Raw genomic sequence first — 23,458 nt, 5'->3', positions numbered from 1 at the left:
TCTGTGATCGGGCAGACATTTTGTACACAGCATGGTCAGACTGGGATTTCACTAAGGGTTGACAGGACCATAGAACTGCCCAGGCTGTACATCATTAGAACCAGAGGTAGTCAGAGGTATGAAAAGAAACACTGATTTATCACTTGTATAGAGATGGATTGTTTTACTAACAAACTGTTTAGCTGCAGTTAAATATAAGAAACACATATCATTGTTGTGATGTACTGGTATGAATCCAGTTACTGACATCAAAATATATTAGGAACAAGGGTAAAGGTCTTAAATTCCATTAGGATTATGACTGACACCTGCTGTTCCCAAATAAGCTTTACTCTGCAAGCTACAGAACATAGTTAGAATCACTGGTTTCCTAGGATTTCACCCACCTTAGTTTGAGCACAGTGTCTTGTACTGCAACCTTACCTAAAGGAATTGAGACATAAACTATTTTCTCATTAACACACTCTTGCCATGTTTTGCATGTGGGGCTATGAAACCTGTTCAGTGACAGTGCCACTTACTTGAATTTATGATACACACTGCCTCCAATTAGATTACTAATGACACCAGAAACTCGGATACTGAACACTCTTCCATCAAACAGCTAACATTAAATTACAAGTTGATAGCCAGTATCTTCTAAATAAGCAGATACTAACAGCCAATGCTGTGAGGATACTGTTCATTAGTAAGACATCTTTAACCACTTGTTATAAAGGACTGAATTGTCAGGGTGAAAAATAAAGTCTATGATCCAAGAATTTGGATCTGGCTTCCTCTGCAAGTTAGAATGTCCTAAGTCTAATAGTCCCAGGCAAACAGCAAGAGAAGGAGAACACCAAATGTAGTTCAGTATACTCTACAAAGATGAGATACATTTCCAAGTCCATTTTTGTATTTTTTATACATTTGTTAGCTGGAGTAGATCACTAATCAAAGTGGACCATTTTCAGGTTCAGTCCGCAGTTTTACAACCAACAGTATACAGAAAAATAATTTACAAGCAAGAGTATATATGAAAATAATGTAAGGCCATTAAGCATTCCAGTTGCACAAGTTAGTTGTGAGAGCTAAGAACTTCTGACCATTCATGAGTGTTACAGACATGTTCTAAGGTATTTACAACAAATGATTATGTATTTGATTTGACCCTCCAAGAATGTTACAGACATGTTTTAAGGCAGGGATGCCCAAACGTTTTAGCTCAGGGGCCACTTATACAGTTAAGGGACCACTTACCCTTCTTATCATGTTTGGAGGGCCACATTACCATGTCCAACATGTATTTGTCCATTCAAAACAGTTTGTTATAAGAGTTACTGAGGGCCGGATAAAATGTTTCAGTGGGTCAGATTGTGATCCTAGGGTCATATGTTGAACACCCTTATTCTGATGTAATTACATGTGATTATGTGTTTGTCTTGATGAGTAAGTATAGAATGTAAGTGGCTGGTAAGGTAGGGAAGTGTAGTTAGGAAGGGTACTTTGGGTAGAGCAGTATCAGTTCCAGAAATGTGGAAGCAGGATTGGAAAAGCAGTAGGAGAATCTGTCTATAAGAAGAAATGCTTAATGTATGATATGTCAGTGCTGAAGAGGGATTATGGTGTTCACTGGGGACGGTTTGACACTAGAAGTATCTTTAGGTTTCCTAGGCCTAGACTGAGATGCTGTTTGAGCTAAAGTATACTAGTGCTGGGGGGTGGGGGGGTGAGTTAAGTGACTAAAACAGTTGGTAGTATTTACACTATGCATGCTTGGAGGACATATCATTTCAATTCTTTATGGAAGGAGCTGATGGATGTGATGGAATTAATTTGATCAAGTGTGGATTCCCAGAATTTTGGTGTAAGTATGAAAAAAATTGTGAAAGGAGTTTTTAAGTGTACAGTGGACTTGGACATTGATCTTTCTGGGATTCTTTATACTAGAGAGGGGAAACTTTTTTCTGTAATAAGCTGGAACAAGTGAGAACCAACTAGGAAGGTAGTTCTTTAAGATATGGGCAGCTATTTGGCTTTAGTTGACGTGCATCAATGATGTTCCTGTCTTGGGTAGAGGGTTATGAATCTGCATATGTATTATAGGTAGACTGTAAGCCTTTTTTGGTGGGGGGAGGGCTGTTACTGTGAGAAGTCAGCTGTATTTTAGCTTTGGAGGTAGTATTCCTTTACCTATGGATGTCTAGTTGTGGGACTGAGAAAGTGGAATATTTTTCTTGCCCAAAGGGAAGTTTATTAATTTAGGTTTTATAATTTGCACATTGTGCTGAAAGTAAAGTACAGAGTCTAACCATATGCCAAGGTATTTGGAATGTGGGACAGATTCCAAGGTGTTTTTTTTTTGTCAAGGCATACAGCCCAACTTGAGTAGTATTTGGAGTGCTTTTGAGGAGTACGAAATAGCACCACTTTGGGCTTTTTGTGTTAATGCTATGTTATGTGTAACCATCCAATATTTCAGTGAAGTAAGGTCTTGTTCTACTTGTTGATTTATGTTTGATAGGGATGGGTCAGAACTGCAGATGCCTATGTTATCTACATATATAATTACTGGAAATGAGTTAGTGTCACTAGGGAGGTTGTTGACAAAAATGGAAAACAGAACAGGTGAGAATACAGAGCCTTGTGAGACTTCTTTGATGACTGCAGATGCAAGAGAGGAAGTTATGCTAATTTGTATTTTGTAAGATACACCAGAGAAGAAGTCCTTAAACCACATAGCAGCTTGTAAGCTAGTGTTTGCTGAGATTAGGGAATTAATAAGATAAGAGTGGTTGACTGAGTCGAAAGCTTTTGTTAGATCAACAAAGTCTGCTCCAGTTAGATGGCCTTGTCCTTGCTAATCAGTACGTTATAGGTAAATAAGTATGTATAGACCAATCATTGCACCATGGCAAGTCCAGAACCGATGGCATTGAGGGGGTGTTACTCTGTAAACTTGTAACTAAATGGCTGGCTGGATGTAAGATTTTTTTCAAAAAACTTTCCTGACGATGGGGAGAATGGAGCTGGGTCTATAGTTACTAGATGAATTTGGATTTGTGGTTTTGGGAATTGATCTGGCTATTTTTCATTGACAGGGCATGGTATTGTTGATGATACACAGACTGAATAGCCACTTTAGGGATAGAAGAATGTATTATTTACAGTAGCATAAACCAGGGGTAAATGCCATCAGTTCAAGGGAGGCCATCTAAGCGAGTGCTGTTTAATTACTTAGTAATTTATTTATTTATTTCCTGTATGATGTGGGGTGGTCCACTGGGCTCAAGGAGTCCATTTTCAGTGGAGGCCCGGGGAGAAAAGCTTCATAAAACATAGTAGACATAGTAACATTTACACAAGTAGTATATATTATAAAGTAAAACATAAGCAAAGTAAAATAGCAACATAGTATAATATACAATGCATATTTACATGTTAATACATTAGAGAACAGTAGTACAGAGTCACCAAGTCATCTGAGAATGGTATGAAGTTACATTTGTAAGAAAACAGTAAGTAAGATTGATCTCCTATTGGATAAGATGGAAGATACTTTATGTGTATGGATGTAGGCAGGATTAGGTAGGCAGATTGCAATTGCATTTCCTGTTATTGGAGAGGTAGGAATGGAGCTGGGTTTTGAAGTGATCAAAGTTTTCAGAAATTCTTAGAGAAGTAGGAAGAGAGTTCCATTTTTTGACTAAGGAAAAGGATAGGAGCAGCACACCTGGGGGATGATTTGGTTTGTGTACAGAAATTAGATTTTGTTGAGCAGATCTTAGAGTTCTATGAGGGGCTCAATGTCCTTGGTCGTATTTTTTAAGTAGAAGGGAGGCATTAGAGGTGCAGAGTGTTGTGACAGAGCCGGATGGTTGCAAGTTTGAGATGTTTGTGGGAAAAGAAACTAATTCTTTGTGGAAATCTGACAGGGAGAGTGGGTGGGGCGTGATACATCCTGAGACTGTTTTGATGGAGTCTTTGTGATGGAGATGTGTGACCTGTTATGCTATTAACTAGCCTTCAGAATTTTTTTGAGTTTCATTGCAGCACATTTTATTCTGTTAAGGTTAGTGATTATGCAAATAGCAGTCTCAGGCAAAAAGTAAGAAAAAGATAGCAACGACATCTCTGATTCTGTATACTCTGTGAAGGTTAAATAGTTTTTAAACACAAAAACTGTTCTTTTTAAATGATGCTGATTGAATGCAAAGAAAGTTATATTCTATAGTGAGATAATTCAGCCTGCCACAAAAGCAGTGAAAGTGGCAACAGTAAATAATTCCATTTCACAGTAAACAATTCCAGAGAAACACATAGCTATTTACATTGAAAGTGCAAGAAAACATGTCATCTGCTTATTGTGTTAACTTAAACCATTTCAGCAAATGATCAGCTTATGATTAATGGAAATTACCATCCTGATAACATTAGCCATATTAAAAAGATGGCAGGATTGTCACAAATTATACGTTTTACCTATTTTATTATGAAATGTTGAGCCTCTTCTTCTGGTAGGGAAAAAATAGGCCCAAAATTGACCATATAAATGCCTTTCCCATAAAGGTAAATGGTGAACAACAATCTTTCTTGGAACATAAGATAGAAATAGTTTCAGTACTTGCTTGTTTATACTTACAGGAGAAAGCAACTTCTCAAAAATAACTAGGTAAAAACATCCAGAAAAAAAAACTTACTGTAAGTGCTTTTCAGGGGTCAAGACCCAGTGCACCCATCTAGGGACAACCCCTCCCAAAAAAAAAATGTATACCAACTCCATGATCACTGTTGTTCATCTAGTCAGGATGTAATAGATGAGTATTTGTGGGTCTGTTAAAGCAGCTTTATTATGTGCAAACACATCAGGATTAAGGCTTAATAACTTTAACTAAGATAAAATTATATGATAACTAGCTATTACATTCATACATGCTTAGTCTCTGGGTGTACTCTCAAAATAGCACTTAATCTAACACGTGCTTGGTATTTATATGCATGTTCAGTCCTTGAAGTGCTTCTTAAAGATACAGTATACACACTCTGTTCCATAATCACATAAACACAAAGAAGGGAAACATCTCTCAAAAGAAAAGAATGCCTGTAAACACACACTTCGAAATTACACCAGCAGTGATTTGCTATAGAAAACAGTGACTGGGGAGTTCAATTCGACTAAATCATACTCAACAATTTGGGTCCTCATGGAGTGTGCTTTCAACAAGTTGTCCAGTGGCCAGTTGAAAACAGTATGGTACAGATGTGCAGCAGTTAGCTTTGCTGCTTCATATTACATGGTTCAGCAGTTCATTTCCTGGACAGTGTGACTTCATTGTGGAGCTTCTGCTATTAGAAAACAAAAATAAATCATCACAGAATCCAAAAACTGTATTCCCTCATTCTAATTTTCTGGATTTCTGCAACTAGTTAAACCCATTTAAGGTAAGATTTACTTCTCAAAACAGCTAGTTTTATGCCCAGTTTAATTCTCTGTTAGTTTATTCATATTACAGTGGCCATAAATGTCTAAACAGAAAAGACATACACTTCTATATAGGTGAATTTTTGGAAACAATATGAAAAGAACAAAAGTCATTATATTTCAGAAGAAAATGCAATTTTGATATAAGATGATGGGAAGTTTTAAGGTTTACCATGTAGTTGCAGTAATTAAGGCTGAAATGGTCATGTTTCTTACCAGAATGTGACTTAAAATCAAGTGCAATTGGAACACCGACCTTTTCTACTACTGAAATGTTACCTTAATCTTGTCCATCAGGTGTTCTGATTGCCCAAAGATGTGTTGCTGTGGAAAATGAACATGTAGTAGTCCAAACAATAATCCTTAAATGATCAACATTGTCCAGCTCAGTTGTCTCAGCCATAAATAGCTCCTTCCAGGTCAAATATCACAACCTAATGACACAAATGAGTGGAACACTTTACACTTTTTCAGGTGCAGAACAGGAAGGGTAACCCAACTGCAGAAGTGGAAAGTGTAAGAATACCATGGAAAACCATCATTTCTTGTTAAAACAAACAAAGAAACAGACAAACAAATAAGCTCAGAGTTTTTATAATTGCATCTATACCTCTCAACTTTCATGCTCAAGAATTCTGTAAACTCTACAATAATGGGGCTACAAAGGACTGATCAGGGACATTTTTAGAATATTACTCTAATTCACTTTTAAAGGTTAATTGAATAATACATTGTGCATCAACACGTAATTTCAAAACAATAAGCACAAAATTCTAATAACTATAATTGTTAGTGATTTACTGGAAAATATATAGTGCTCCACTCAATGACGTCAGCACATAGTTTCATAGTTTCATAGTATAGTACTAGGCTATCTGCCCTGGGGCATTTGTAAGCCTAGCTATAGTGATGTGGCTTTTGCCACCCCATGAAATGGTAGAAAAAATGTACAGAATAAATTTAGAATAATGTGCCTCTGTCTAGTAGTGACACAATGAAGGTCCCCTTATATAATAGAATTAGTTTACTGTGCCCCTGTCTAGCAGTGACACAGATGTGACAACTTACGATCTCCCATCCACTCATCAAGCTTTCTCTTGAAGAGAGTCAGTGAGGGGCTCTGCCTAATACGAACTGGGATCTTGTTCCAAAGCATGGGAAGCCTCTGGGTTATGAATCTATCCCTCCAGCATGTCCTATTCATACTTGTGCCGAGGTTTAAGTCTTTAGCTCTCGTGGTCCTGATGGATTTGGATTTTTGAAGTGGAGCATGTCCATCAGATCCTGATTGGACATGGCCTTCGAGATCACCTCTGAGCAGGCAGTATGCTACTGAATAGAGCTGAAGTTTCTTTAGTCTGGCAGAATAAGACATATGTTGGAGACCCTTGATCCTCTTGGTGAGGTACTTTTGTGGTCTCTCCAGCTGTTGCAAATGCCGGGTGAGGTACATAACAAATGGGCACACACAGCATTTACTTCTGGCTGTGTGGCTTACAGCTACCCAGAAAAAGCAGTGGCACAGTATTAATAGTTTAAAGTATTTATTTCGTTTTTTTTAATTGAACATCAGACTCCGGCATAAGAGTATATAATGACTGATATGGATGTGTTTCAACTTCGCATTAGTTTGTCATTTGCACTTAATCTTTAATGTTGCAGTTAGTCAACATTTAATCCAGAAATTCATATACAACCTAAATCTTTCAACACTTTAGCAAGAAGTGACTTAGTCCTTTTGGGACAGTATGACTGCCAGCCAGAGCTACTGGAATTCTCACTGTAAATCTGCATAATTTTTATTGTGCCTTGGAAATAAAATAAATTAATTTTTTTTTCGAAACCGAAAATAATCATATGATCTTTTTACTCATAACAGTATTTAATATAATTATTTTGCGGTTTTATTTTTTTCTGTTTATAAATGCATAATCATACATGTTTCACAGTATTTTTGTTCCTTATTAGAAATTGCAAGTAAGCATTTGCCAAAGATATAATGCAGTTTTGTAAGTTATTTGTGTGATTAGTAGTTTAGTATAAGGTGTGTGAGAAGACCGTAATATGCATATGCTGTTGTGGCAAACAAGATCTGGATTACATTTATAAGCATATTATCAAATTTCTAAAAATAAGTGGAACAGAACAGAAAATATGAAAATGGAAACAATAATTTCCTGTGCTTACTCAGGAAAGTCATGAAAGGATACCAGACTGTGAATTACTTTCCAAAGAAATCCCCCACCACACCACAGAGATGACAAAGAAGATGTAATCTGGAAACCCATTACAGAAAACAGGCAGTGGAAGTGAATAACCACAACAGGCCTTAGAATACAATTACCAGATGAAAGCCCAGACAGATGCCAGAACAGTAAATGTTGTGAATACACAACCAACATATCAGACAAGAGGAACTGCAACAAGTTACCAGCAACAAACTCCCCTCAAGACTAGTCAAACAGGATGATGTGCTTGAGCTTCTCCATGCCCAGATTTCCACAGGCAAAGTCCTATATCATACCCTTGCAATTTTAGGTCACTATCTATGTCCCAAAATACCCATAGCTCATACTTGGACTTACTGGAGGCTCTCACCATTCAACCCAATACCTTATTCGTGTGCGACTTCAACAAACCCACTATAAATTAGAGCACTTCGATAACTAACCCCAAACTTACAGGCTCAGAGATTCTTGGACTTTGTAAACACAAACACCTTGGACTAGATAGGCCATACATACACTAGGGGTGCAAACATAACTGGTACTTATAAACATGGAAGAATGCAGTACCCCCCCCCATGTGATGTCTTCTCTGGTAAGGTTACACCACAAAGCTGTCTCCTTCATAATAAGAATCAGTTCTGTGATGCCAGCTAACCCTGTAATATTTAAGAACTATTCAAAGGCAAACTTCCTACTAATAAGTGATAACTTTCTTTAAAATTTCAAGCCCTCCCAAACTTTGAGAACACAACTGCCTATACAAAATCTGTAAAAGAAACCCTATACAATCATGTCATTAAATGCATAGAGACAGCTATGCCCACCAGAAATAAGCCAAGAACCAACTCAAAAAGACAAACCACCCTGGTGGAATCCAAACATAAACAGGTTGTAAAACAGAAGTAAAAAGTCATAGCCAAGATTAGGAAGTGCTACGCCCAGCATGATAAAAACACTCATCAATCTAAACAAACAAGAGGGCAAATTAAGTCAATTAAAGACGGACTTGAGGTAAAGATAGACTTCCAGGCAAGGGGCAGCCATAAGGCTTTCTTTAATTATGTCCAAAACCTCAAAGGCAACATGCAGCAGTATGCAGAACTGATTGTAAATAGAGCCATCTATACAGATCTGGACAATATAGGAAATCTGCTGGCCAACAAATTCAGCTCCAGTTTTATTTCTTTCTCTTCCCAGGCTACCCTCCCCAAGAAATAGCATTAAAGATAATCCCTTAGCTATCCCAATGGAGCTGGTCCTAGATGTGCTCCCTAAGGCCAAAAACACTGCATTCATGGACCCTGATAATATCCCAGGATGCCTCCTAAATAGCCAGAAAGATGACTTGTTGGGATCACTGGAGTCACTGGTTAATCACAACCTCCAGAAGGGCTTTCCTGTCATACTAATGGAAAACTGCAATGGCCATTCCTCTACACAAGGCAGGCCATTGATGGATCCCAGGAACTACAGATGATGCCTACTCAACCTTGTGGACTTCTTTGAGAGGGTCACCAAGCAAATGAATGAGTGTAAAATAGTGCATGCTGCCTACCTTGACCTGTCTAAGGCATTTACTATAATACCCCATTTTGGCATTGTAAACAAACTTACTGATATAGGCATAAATCCTACTAGCTCTCAGATAGGACCCAGAAAGTTAGGATAGGGTAGACCATCTCCACAAAAAAGCTGGTCACTAATGGTATCCCTCAGAGCTCTGTCCTGGATCCGCTTTTTTTTTTGGCATCTACTTCTTGGAAGTCAAGGCCAATGTTAAGGGCTTCTGGCTGATCAAGTTTGCAGATGATTTCAAACTAGGAGCAGTCATAGAATTTTACTAAGACATTAACATCCAATAGGAAGTACTAACACAGGCAAATGACCGGTGCAAAAACTTTGGATTCAATCTGAGTGCCAAGAAATGCATAATAGTACCTTTTGGGAAGTCAACCACCCTTGGAAATTACCTCATCAATAACACACTCCTAAGATTAGAACCAGTAGTCAGGGATTTGGGTACATATGTTGATAGCAACCTGTCTTTTGACCAACATGTGCCTAAGGTAGTAAGGAAATGATTCTATGCCGTTCCACGTAAGCAAGGGCATGGCATCTAACTCTCAGGAAGTCATCATTTCACTTTATTTGGCCATCGTCTTGCCTATCATTGAGAGCAATATCTGTCAGATAATTAGGCTGGAATGTAACACCTTATATTATAACCAATGCATTTGTCTATGGGTGAGAATAAGCTGGATCAACACTTATTTGTTCCCTTTTCCAAAACCTATTACTCTAGGTTACAACCACGCCAAAATTAAATCAGCTAGCATGCACCAAGTTGAATTTTGTATAAAAATAGAATTTATTAGCACATAAGAAATAAATTAACTAAATTTCTAATGGGTGCCAGTCAACAAAACTGAACCTGCTGTACAACATGCAAGTCAGAAAGTTCTGGAAGTATGGTAAGGCATGCAATACACCAATTAGTCAGTACCCAGTCTTAAAGTCATTTGCTTCTTGATGGGCACGGTACAGCAGTTCTGTATTTTCTATCCAGTCTCCTTTTGGGAGATCCACAAAACTGACAATTCCTTGCACTTGCTGCTGGTTCCTTTTGTAAAGTAAATTCGAGTTCAGTTGCAGGGAGTCCTGATTAAATGCCCCTGTCTGGCACACTCCACTTTCCCTCACTGAGAATGGCTTTACCTTTTGAATTTGCCAGCCCCAGAATTAACAAGATGCAATATCACAGTCTTTGGTTCCTTTTCCAGAGTATGGAAAGCTATGTCAGTCCTTCAGCAGGGCCCTTTTAGTTTTTGTCTGCTTGTCAGCTGGCAGCAAACAGCCTCCCACATATGAATGGGGCATGAAGATGAATATCTGAAAGTCTAAAGTCTCTGAATTGACTGACTAAAAGTCTCTAGCTGATTGCTGTAAACTCTGACTGAACAAAATTACTCCAAAGTGACTGAGTTCAGTTCCCTGCAGTATATATGTTTTCAGGACAGGAGGGTTTTGGAATTTCTTTGTTATGTTTCTGCTGTTGATGAAGTCTAGCTTTTGCTATAGTTGTTTATCGGGTCTACTATAAAATATCAAAATACCAGATGATCAAATCACTATTCATCAAGACCATACCAATGAAACCACTATTGATCAAAAACTGGCGTCATCAAATTTCGTTTCATCGATAATCCTCTCGAAATTATTTATCCAGCACCAATGAGTTCATAGAAAATTAAGTCACTCCAATATTCAGAGTACATAACAGAATGTTAAATTAATCAAAAAGAAACCAAGACTAACAATGTAGGAAGTTCCTATAATGCATTGTCAATTTAAAGAGACACTCCTTTAAACAAATGTAAACAAAATTACATTTTAAGCACCATAGCTATAGTAGAAATAAACTGAAAAGAAGTGAAATCACTTTTATGTTGCAAAATATGTTCAAAGTGCTGATGCGTTTGCACCACCTTTCTTTTCTTTGGTTAAGGTGGACAGCCAGCATTCATTCTTAATCTCAATTCATCCACCCTGTTTTGCTCCCAAATGACAGCGTGCATCACAGAAGAAAAATCCAACCTCTGCTTTCCAATCAAACATTTTAACCTCCGATGCCATGCCCCCACTGTATTTTGTGTTCTGGGTAAGAACAAATCATTCAGTGCGGACACATTCCAAAACTGTATGGGAAACAATGGAGGACAATGGGCAAAAGATGTCGCTCTACTACTAAACTTTCTTAATTTCCCCAAGATATACCATTCTGAAAAATACTTTAAGAGCTCTTTGTCTTCAACTGGAAAAGTCTACTTTAATTCATTTTAAGTGACTAACACATCGCTTTCTGAGAGAAATGTTAAAGCAGCAAGTTTTTTAAAAGACGTGAAAGGTCATGCTTAAATTATACATATTTGTCAATCCTAAACTTTACACTTTTCTCCACAGGTTTTGTGCAAAATGGAAAAAAACATCCTTTAGGTACAGCTCCATTGACATTTAGTCCAATGCTTTTAACAACTGCGATTTTAAAGCCACATAATGTAAACTGTACGTTAAACTCAAATTTATTGTCATTTAGCAGGTCAAATATACAGTGCCACATGTAATTGCAGCATCTTAGTGATTTTTTAGACATAAAACAGAAAAATAATGGTAAAGATTTCTTGTAGCCTCCATAATTCACAAGTCCATAAATACTATATAATGCCTAAGTTGCTTGTCTTTGTTAATATATGTACTGTCCTTCATCCATATGGTACACGGCTAAGATCATACATGTTTTCTACCATGCTAAGGATCAAGACAGCATTTTCATTACTAGAATCACTTAACTTTTTTTGAAGAAAGTGTCCTTTCGTTAATGGATAATTCTTAACCTGAACATTTAATATATCTACTACCTCTTTACCTTTAGTGAATAGGTAAGCCTTTCTTACTCTACTAACCCACTGTAAAAGTGACTTTCTACATGGCAGGCTAGCTGCATACTGTAGTGAAGTGGGTGCAAGGGCATCATCTACTATAAGGCATGAGTTATTTCTAGACATAGAAGCTCTATACTTCATTTCACTACAAATCTTATACCTTTCAACTTCGGCTGGATCAGCAGAGTGATTGTGACTAATGGACTTCATTAGTTCATCTGCATTCACTACACAACAAGTGATAGCTCTACCCTTACATTTCTCTGTTACTTTAAACTTACATGCCCAATATTTCTTATTTTTCACTCTTTTCTCCAAGTTGTAAATGTAATTATCCAGCACTAGGATTTGTTTCCCTTTTTGTGACATTAATGTTGTGTAAACAACTCCATGACCGGTTTGCACTCTGCAAGTTCTGCCATTTTCAGTGAGTGGCACACTGTACGTTAGTACTCTGTTATGGACTGTCTTTTATAGTGGAACTAATTTACATTACTATTTAACTGCTTCCATTAGATGAGAGTCGATGAAGTCAGTGTTCGATGAATAGTGGTTTCGTTGGTTTGGTCTCAATGAATAGAGATTCGATCATTTGGTGTTTCGATAGTATAAAGCAGACCTGTTTATCTTACAACAGTACATTCATTGTCTGTTTAATTAACAACACATCCGGAAAGAGGAAGAAATTGCAGAGACCACTTTCTTAACATCCTATGAGTTTATTACTCCTTTCTGACTTCCTGACATCTTAATGTCTGAAAAGCAGAATGGTATATAGTTTCCTGTTTTATGTCAGTGGTTTTATTTGTCAACGGCGCCTTTTGGATTTTGCTGAAGACAGATACTCAATTTAGATGGTAGGCAGATGTTTAGCAGATGGGGTCCTGTGTTTCAAACTCATGTAGTATGTCTGTTTTTGAACATTCCAGAGGCCTCTTTACTAGGAAAACATATCTTAATTGCTTGCCCTTTGTTGAAGCCAGGGCACATCTTTTAAATGTTGTGGCTTTATGCCTCCAATTTTTGGTATTTTTGTTATATGCCACTACATGATATGCTATGAAATAGCAAGAATAATATGCAGCCATATATGAAGGCAGCATTAATAAATACAATCAAGACAGTGGAAACAAAGACACTATGCATGCAATGCTTGCCGCATCAACAATAACAGCTATAGCATTAACAATAAAACTAATGAAAACCATGGTTAATAATACCAGTAATGCATACATTTATTTTCCATTTTATTTAAAAGGGCTATTCCTACATGACCTCCCCCTTTGGTGTGTACTTGACCAGACACATGCAACAACTAGAACATTAACAGAGGTTCCTCAAAAAAAGAGTACAGTGTGTAAACTACATATCCTATGCAGATATACTCAAATCCCTAACTCTATACCATGTTCCCAACATGCTGTTGAGAGACGATCAATGTCTGGCATGCAGTGCATCATTGAATGCCTGTCTGATCGACCTTTTTTATATCTATAATATGAATAGCATCAGATTTACTCAATCTTAGCATTTTAACTTTACTTGCAACATAAATAGGACATGTTGGAGGGACATTTAAGTGTCTCAGAGAATTCCCATTGTCTATAACAGGCTTCCCATTCATGTGAAGCAGAGCTGTTTCCTAACTCTGTTCAAGAGAAACCCAGACCAGTGTTTGGAAAATAAGAAACATACCACAGGTCTATGTCTCTAATGGACAGAGGCAGCCTGTAAACCTTGCCCTAGCTTATATATACCCAATGAAATAACCTCTAAGATACATAAACTTGTGGGATACATTTGGGAAGCTTGGCTAGGATTACAAAGGTCAGCAAATACACTTGTGGTATACATTATGAATGCTTGGTTATGCTTATAAAGGCCTCAGTGGTCATTAGCCTAGTATATACCTATGAACTTATAAAGCTATAAGCAACTATATGTTCTACAATAGCTCTGGAGAGCATAGGACCACAGCAATGCAGACAGCCTGAACCTAATGGCAGGGATTGTACAGTAAGCTGAACATCATACCATAGTACAACTGTGAGAAACAAAGTGACATGCTAAAAAAACACTTTCCTTATCCAGGCCATTGAACAATGCATCAGCTCATGCACACGTTCATAAAGACCTAATGACACACATGTATAATGTACACAGACACACACATACACACGCAGTCACACACACATGCACACATACACACATATGAAAAAACAAAATAGTAGGCAAAATCTCCTGTACCCAAAAGTACACAAAGTGCTACTCATACCATGGCATGAGAGAAACTAGTATAGCCATAACAGCACAATGTTGCTCACAATAGCCTCAACATATTGATTGAAACAGTAGCAATCTTACTGCAGAAAGATACATCACAGATGATGTTCCATCTCAATGTACATGCATTGCAGCATAACCAGGCCCTGCCTAGTCAGGATGGCCTGCCTAAAAATAGTAGTATTGGCCTGGTTATCCACAATAAATTCTAGCATTTTGGTGGCAAATGACTGCTCCAAACAGTTTCCATCCTGTCCTGGATATAAACTATGCCAGGGATGGCCTTAATGAAGATAAACCATAAAGGTTATTGTGGATATGTGGTCACATACCTATGAATTGTCCACTTAGCCATACCTAACACATATGCATCAGTGAATCATGTGTAAACTCACTCTGTTCATTATATGTAACTGCCTTGAGTTCCTGAAAGTCTGTTGAGATCTGGCTAACAGTAAGGAATTCATGTAGAGATGGCTATTACAGTTTTATGGATAACTGGACATAATATCATGCATTGTGAATAATATGAGATGCTGTCTCAATGTCGGATACTCTTCAACAAATGAATATGGCATCCTTTATTCTTGGATGGAGGAAATGCAGCCCTTCAGATAGCCATAAACACTGTCAGAAGGTCACTGGTGATGTCTGTGAAAAACAGTTTCCAATACAATTGCTGTTCCCACTCAAGAAACTGCAAAACACAGTGTTGGTCAGTAGGTCCTGAAGGTTCTCATCTGTGGTCAGGAGGAGAAGGCAATTTCTGTATTTGTCCTCATGTCCTCTGAAGTACAACTCCTTCTACGGTGTGGCTGACAGGTTGCTGGAGATGTTCTAATCTGCTAGAGACATTGGCTTTGCTGGACTTTTGCCTGAATACTCTCAGTGTGCCATGCAAATTATGGCACTAGAATTAGACAGGCAGCATGTTATTTCTCTCTGTGCAATAACCATAGCTGCATGCATGATGCGAGATGTGAGCTTTCCATTTCAACAGGTCTATTCACTTATGTTCAGTATCCTTCTATCTTGGGCAGCAGAGGTGCATGAGCTGTGATGTTGGTTAGCCATCTTCAGCAGGTCATAGCTATATGAAATGATCAGTATCACTGACCTGCACCTACAGTGCTCTTTAGTCTTCCTTAGACATCAGCAGTGCACTTTATTGTTTCAATGACACTATTTGTAGGACATGCAGGCATCCAGGCTTAGCACTGGTTTGCCCTCAGAGTGATAATAGTGCTGTAGATGTTCTGGTACATGATGAATAGCCGCAGTACCTGTCATAGTTACCAAAATGTATGTGGAAATGCAGTGTGGTTTCTTGAGATGATATGTGCAATGCACCAGTCCCACCACTCAGGCTGTTTACATAGTGTACTGTTGTTCAGGGCAATGGTAGGACCCATCTGTGCCTGACAGTACTGCAACCATGACTAAGCTACTCTTACACTAACCACTGTATGTCAAATGTCTTTTACATATATGACTGAACAGCTGTAAACTCTGTATGTATACCATCTAGCTGTCTGGTCTTTCCACACTGCTGATATATGCAGGTATGTGGAATGCCTAGCCTGCTTAAAGTATGAGATGTCCCTTGAGGGCTACATCTCTGTCAGTCAATGCTGCCCTTGTCTTGTTTATTCTGTTTTGGGTCTACTTACTCTACAGCTTCTTTTTCTCCCTCCTTTAATGCATTTTTCCTAGTATATGGTCTCCCTAACTGACTACAGTTTCTACATGTATGTCTTTGCATTAGCCCCACTTTTGACCTTTATAGAAATCTTTATTACTGAACTAGAAATCATGGGCCAGTTTCTTATCAACAAGACCCCTACTACTCCCCATACACCTTTTAGTATGCTTCTGTAATATTGAAAGATCCTAGGTAATGGTATGAGACAAAACAAAATAAACCTTTTTGTTCATTGCTGTTGAGGAACCACTATCTTGTCCTAATCCACAGTCAACTTAGATAAGAAATACAGTTCTCAGACTACAATTATGCAAATTTATGAAAGGAAAACCATTTCCTTAATTAGAAATATAGGAAAAGATAGGAGTTAATACAGTAGAGACTAATTGATAAGATGCTTTTTTTCACACAGAATGCAGTAAAGACCCAATATATCATAAGTAATCTGTTTTAAGAATAACTGATATGAAGATATGTATTCATTCTTTCTTTACTTATCCACTTTATCTGTTTCAGGATCATTGGGATGACAGACCCTATAATAGCACAATCCAGCAATGAGAAATATACACCACAGCACTCTAGTACAGTGCAATTTTTATTTTTGGTCCATAGTTAACAGATAAATCAGTTTCAGCACAGATCATGCTTTAACAGTATTTAAACTGTTCAGCTCAGAAGGACTGTCTTATATAACCTCCTAATGATGACATCAAGAAACAGTGACAAGTAAAGTGCAAATTGTATAAATAAATACTAAACTAAAAACATCACTGCATAGATCCAACATGTATAAATGCATAATAAGAACCAATATAGTTAATAATGAATTTATAAGCCTTAAGAAAATGCACCTTAATGATGTTCTTTTAAACCAGATGTAAACGATGGACCCAGCATGATAATCCATTGTGGGTTTTTTTTGTCCAAAATATGTTGCCAGTATAATTTCTTTGAACCTTTAATAGATAGTTTATCTTTACCTGTAAACCTGAAAAAACATTAGAGTGGTGAGACAAATATCTAAAACGAACTTGTTTATTACATCTAATGTCACTAAGATTTTCACTGATTCTTGTTTAATAGCTGTTAGAAGTTTTACCAACATAGAAAGTGGAACATGCGCATGCAGAAATTATCCATTCACTCTGGTATTTAATCAAACTAAAAACTTTGAATGTACTAGCAGAAGAAAACTATTTTATTTTATTTACTACATTACATTTCTTTATTTAACATTTGTTAACTAGGCTAGCCCGACTGGACAACTAGTGTCTGTTTTCAGCAGAGCTCTGGGGAAAAAAGCTCCACAAAGTTACCGAGTAATAAGTAATTCATGATAAAAAATAAGTGATAAAAAATAGGGAGGTTACATAGTTAAGGTCATAGCACAACTTAGGATAATTAGTTGTAGAAGGGTTAACAGTTCAAAAGTAAATGGTCATAGTACAGTTATTTGATCACAGCTCATTTGCAGAGCAAGCATAAGTATAGTATATGAACATTTGGTTTCATAGTAAGTACATATTTACAATATTTACAATATATACAATTAACATAGGTAAAGCACAGCGTCAGAAAACAGTACATGTCAGGGCACCAGGGACTAACATCCTACAGCAGAGTGAGGGTTCGGGGGGGGGGTCATTGCAGTTATATATATATGGTTGTCATAAAGGTGTGCTTTAAGGAGGTTTTTAAATGTGGATGTGTGGTTTTGTAACTTGAGTTCATGCTGCAGAATGTCCATTTGGTGAGTACCCCTTAAGGGTTCTGCCTGTATTTTCAACTGGCTGGCAGCTTTCACATAATCAGTTGCCTGTTTATAATGATTAAACCATTGTCCAATATTTTTCCTTTTCCATCTGTACATTTGCAATGGACAGATATAATTTCTGCCAATTCTTGTTCCACCATAAGAATGTCCCACTATTTATGTATATGATATGCTGTTTTGACTGACAGCAGTTTCAGGCTTTTAGATTTCTCTGTAAGGTGCAACCATTCACTTTTAAATGTCGGAACGGTCTTTTCTTTCACTGCCTTAACTAAACTGCTGTTATAACCCCTTTGTATAATTTTTTTAAACCTTTGCATAAAGTTTTATATCAAGTCCTAGGAAAAAAAAATAATGTAATCATTAGAGGAATATATTCTTTATCTCTAAGGAGCTGGGAAAATGGAATGTTATTTATAATATATCTGAGATGCATGCTGTTACCTTCCAGCAAAGAATTTTTATGTAATTGTTGTCTAAATAATGATGTTCTTACTGTACCATCTTGATTTTCAGTCACCTCAGTAAGCTCAAGGCAGAGACAACAATTCCAGACAAGACACCAGCTAATCATCTGTCTATCATAGGATGCACATACACACACACACACACATGCACACGCATGCACACATACACACACACACACACACACACACACACACACACACACACACACACACACACACACACACACACACAAACTTCAACTTGCATGCACACTTTCATTCACTAACACTAAATGGGTGAACCTTGTTTTGTTGAACGTCTTTTTTGTCGAAAGTTTATCTGTATGTTAGCTTTGTTTAATGTGCAATTTATTGAATGCATGTTGAAGACTGTATTTTCTGATTGTAGAAGGTGTTTAGGTTTGTTTTCATAATGTTACTACTTTTGAATGTACCAAAAGTTTTGGAATTAAGAGGTAGGATTGCATGTACAATTATGTGTGGGTTAATGTTAGAGTTATGGCTAGGTAAAGGGATAGACGGCAGGAGTGTATTGGGTAGGTAAGGGGATAGATGGTAGGAGTGCATGTGCAAGTGTTTGCAGATTAGGGTAAGAGTAAGAGCTAGGTAATGGGATAGATGGTAAGGGTTTATGGGGTAAGTAAGGGGATAGATGATAGGAGTGTATGGGGTAGGTAAGGGGATAGATGGTAGGAGTGCATGTGCAAGTGTTTGCAGGTTAGGGTAAGAGTAAGAGCTAGGTAATGGGATAGATGGTAGGAGTTTATGGGGTAGGTAAGGGGATAGATGATAGGAGTTTATGGGGTAGGTAAGGGGATAGATGATAGGAGTTTATGGGGTAGGTAAGGGGATAGATGATAGGTGTGCATGGGGTAGGTAAGGGGATAGATGGTAGGAGTGTATTGGGTAGGTAAGGGGATAGATGGTAGGAGTGTATTGGGTAGGTAAGGGGATAGATGGTAGGAGTGTATTGGGTAGGTAAGGGGATAGATGGTAAGAGTGTATGGGGTAGGTGAGGGGGTAGAAGGTAGGAGTGTATCTGCAAGTGTTTGCAAATTAGGGTAAAAGTAAGAGCTAAGTAATGGGATAGATGGTAGGAGTGTATGGAGTAGGTAAGAGGATTGATGGTAGGAGTGTATGGGGTAGGTAAGGGGATAAATGGTTGGAGTGTATAGGATAAGTAAGGGGATAGAAGGTAGGAGTGCATGTGCAAGTGTTTGCAGGTTAGGGTAAGAGCAACAGCTAGGTAATAGGATAGATGGTAGGAGTGTAAACGCGACTGTCTGTGAGTTAGGGTTAGAATAAGGGCTAAATAAAGGAATATTTGTAGTGCTGTGCGTGTCTGCTGAAGTATGTCATGTTTGAGATGTCTTGTGTAGTGGTAGTGTTATGGAAAGCGTTTTCCTAAATTAAGGTGTCAGGTTAGGGCTAAGGGCAGGGTTAGGGGTAACGCGCATTAGCGAGGTGGTGCAGAAGGGACAAACACTACGTTTACTCAGGCAAATTTAGTCTGAATGCTGTGGAAGGGTTTTGTAATAGAATGAAAAAAGGGATATATTCACTTTCATTTTTTTGATAGTTTTGATTTTAATTTTTTTATGAGTTTGAGTTTTGAAATGCCATCTTCAGTTATTTTTGATCTGATATCTGTACATTTCAATTAAACACCATGAATTCTACCAAACACACCCACAGCTTGCCAGTTCATATACGCCATGTCCTTTGAAGATAGAAGGGAAGATAAAAACAAATGTGGGCACAGGGAGAACATGCAGAATTCACACAGTAAAAGCACCTACCTGTATTGAGAATGGAAGTGGAGAATTAATCATTGAGAACAACACTGAGAATCCCTGTGCTACAAGCCATGAAATATCATAAAAAAAAATAGCATTCATTTTCTTTGCAGAATTTATGGGGAATTATGCAAATTTTTGCAAGGATAACTGAATTAATTAAAACTGAAGGATCAATGCGTTTACCATGAGTAGTTATTATCCATGTATTGTGAATTATGCAACATGCACTGACAAGTGGCTGAACTCTAGCTCTGTTCAATAGTTTAACCATTGTTATAATTCAGCCATATATCATTTACTCTTAAAGTCCTCACAAAAGTACAGTCAGTATCATTCAGTTATAAATTTTGTTTTCATTCTTCTGTTTTTTTATTTTCAGGAGCTTGTTGGGGAAGGTCACTGTCCGCGTCTTTTTGCACATGGACCAAGCAGGTTTGATATTTTTCAAGGAAAGCTAGGTAAGTTATCTGCGGGTTTTCATTATCTCCAGTAACCAGTGGGAAGCATTGTTTTCTTCTTACGCTTATTTTGTGGTTGAAACTGGTATTGTGCTTTAATACAATAATATACTGAGTAGGCTGAAACTGTAAAAAATAGACCTCTGCAGAGTCTGAAACTTCATAACAGGATTTAAGAGGAGGGTGTGTTCACATCAAAAAGAGCAAACAAGGAAACTGCAGTAGCTGAAACCAAAGTGGCTTAAAATACACAAATCATTACTTCATAATACAGTATACACAGCCTCTTTGGGCTGGCTATGTGAAACTTGTTATCTGTGCCTTCATCTGTGGTCTAACTTGTTATGATTTTCAGTTTATATCAAGGGAAAATACTCTCCAAATGTACTGTGTACTTTCACATGTAAATAATTTTCTTCCTGTTCTATTCCTGTCTGCAACCTGTAGCAAGCATTTTTTGTGGCTCTTTGGAGTTACCTCCTAGTTTCATAAACATCTTTCTTGGTCTGAAGCATTTTAATCCCCTTTGTTCTTTAATTACAAAAATAGGTTATACATACTGATTTTACTTATGTGTCCTTCCAAACAGCAATCCTTCCTGTCGGTTTCCAATATACTGACAGTGTCATTTTGAATAACCTCACAGCTTCAGTTCTGCATTTTCTGATGAATTATTCATGGACATAGCAGTCATAACAGATAAGATATGGCAGCCATTTGCTCAATTGTCAGATAAAATGTTTGGCTAGTAATAAAAAAAAATCTCTTCCAGAATGGCACAAGAATAATTCATTTATTTGCTAAAGATTAAACACATTCAGCCCATATATTCAGCCTTTATCAGAATCAAAGTAAAAAAAAAAACATCATCAAGATTTAACAACACACATATTGGATGTTGCATGACAATGTCATTCAAGATTTAAAGTCATAGACATTAAAATGCATTATTCAAAATATTATTCAATATCTTATTAAAATCACCTTTAGATAGTTATCCAGTATTAAAAACAACAAATCATTCCATTTAGAAATGTATAAAATGGTAAGGCCTATATGTTTAATATACAAATTTCAAAACAATATTACAACTGGTCTGATCATAATGCCAATACTCTTGCAATGGATACATGGTTATTAACAACAGGACTTTCCATGGTATTCAATCTTATTTGACAGAAAATGTCCTTACTTTCTAATTTAACCTGCTAATCACCACCTCTATCTACCCTCTTCATCTTATCAATAATAAAGACACATTATTTTAAATTACCACAGTATGTACTATGTTTATACACTGAATTTCTCTGATTTTAATTTTTTGTACCATTAAAGTAATTAAGTTTGCGTTCTGTCTTCCCACATAAAAAGTTTTGCAGGAAAGACACATGGTTAGATAGGCAACTGCTCGAGTTTCACAGTTACAAAAGTCAGGGCAGTAAATGGGTCTATTGTATAACAGAACAGTCACACAAGAACCCTCAGCTATAAATCTGCAATAACTGCAATTACCACATTTGGAAATTGTCATTTTCTAGGGCTGATCTGCTAAATACAATATTTAGTTCACCTCCCAATTTCTTTTTAAATTCATCAAGACATGTCAAATTCCAAATTCAATTCATGTAAGATCAGAGGAGTAAATTAAAACCATAGCTTTGGATTTTTCTCTCTCTAACCCTAAGCTATTTACTTTAGAGAGCATTTTGAAGGATGACTTACCTAAAAAAGAAATCTTGTTAACCTCTGTGAACTAATTTCAGTACTTATTTCATTAATGATTCAGGGTAGCCCTTGTCGAAGAACAATTTTATAAGGGAATCAGTCTCCTCCTGGAACATATCATGCTTAGTCAAAAATCTAGAAATCTGAACTATTTGTCCTTTAACTATAATTATCTTTTGATGATTTGGGTGGCAACTTGTATAATGAAAATATGAGTTGGAAAAAATAGTTTTCCTTTGAATTATAAATATCTTTGTATACTAAGACATCTAAATAATCTATTTTAACATTGTCTTTTTTGTAACTACATTATACATATGATGTGGTGGATCCCAAATACTAAAAAGAAATCCTGCAATTCAATTTCTCTACCACTTCACATTATAAGTATGTTATCCAAAAGTCTGTTATACATAAAATCTTTTTTCTTTGAAAAAGACTGTAACACATAGTTGTTTTCCCACAACAGACAAAACCAGATTGGCATAATTCTGAGCTGAAGCAGCTTCCATGGCCACCCCAGTCAACTTTTGAAAATATTCACCCTCAAAATAAAAAAAATAATTAATGTGAAGGATGATTTCCAGAAATTCAAACTATTTTTGGTTCTTATGTAGAAAATGCCAAGAGTCCTTTAAAATATAATTTTTGTTCCTAAAACATTTTTCAATTTTCTGCCCACATATATCACCAATGGCTATGTTACTGACCCAGCAGTCACTACAATATGATGGGGACGTGGGCCATCTATGTCCTTAGAAATCTTGGGAATCCCAAAGATGGCCAGAATTACTGTTTTGTTTTACCTCAAGAAACATAAATTCATCCTGGAAATTATATCTTGAATGCCACAGAAAGCCCTGGCGTTAATGCCCACATATCCATTGCACCTGTACTGGCATTATGATCAGCCCATCTTGAATTATGTTGGTGTGTGACATCAGATTTGTATGTTTTTAAATCCTGATGGTGTTTATTTAGTTTGCTTCTGACAAAGTCTGACAATATAGAAGTGAAAGCACTTGGATTCAAAGATGGCTGCCATTCTGTGAACACTGCTGATCTACATCTCTGCATATAACCTGAGGAAATCTAAACCCTGAAGTGATATCAAGAACT

The 23,458-nt window shown here is 37.1% G+C and overlaps 1 protein-coding gene across 1 annotated transcript in view; it reads left to right on the top strand.

The window, feature by feature from the left end:
• The window catches only part of LOC122791184 (calpain-13-like), a 1,289,367-nt gene that overhangs the window by 405,869 nt on the left and 860,040 nt on the right, over window positions 1-23,458 (top strand). Inside the window, exon 3 of the mRNA XM_044058898.1 lies at window positions 20,536-20,614. Coding sequence (XP_043914833.1) covers window positions 20,536-20,614 — 79 coding nt within the window. The remainder of the gene's footprint in view (window positions 1-20,535; window positions 20,615-23,458) is intronic.

This window comes from Protopterus annectens, chromosome 1.part2, assembly GCF_019279795.1.
Source record: "Protopterus annectens isolate FY-2018-M chromosome 1.part2, PAN1.0, whole genome shotgun sequence".
Taxonomy (NCBI): domain Eukaryota; kingdom Metazoa; phylum Chordata; order Ceratodontiformes; family Protopteridae; genus Protopterus; species Protopterus annectens.
This window is presented reverse-complemented; position numbering and strand designations above follow the sequence as displayed.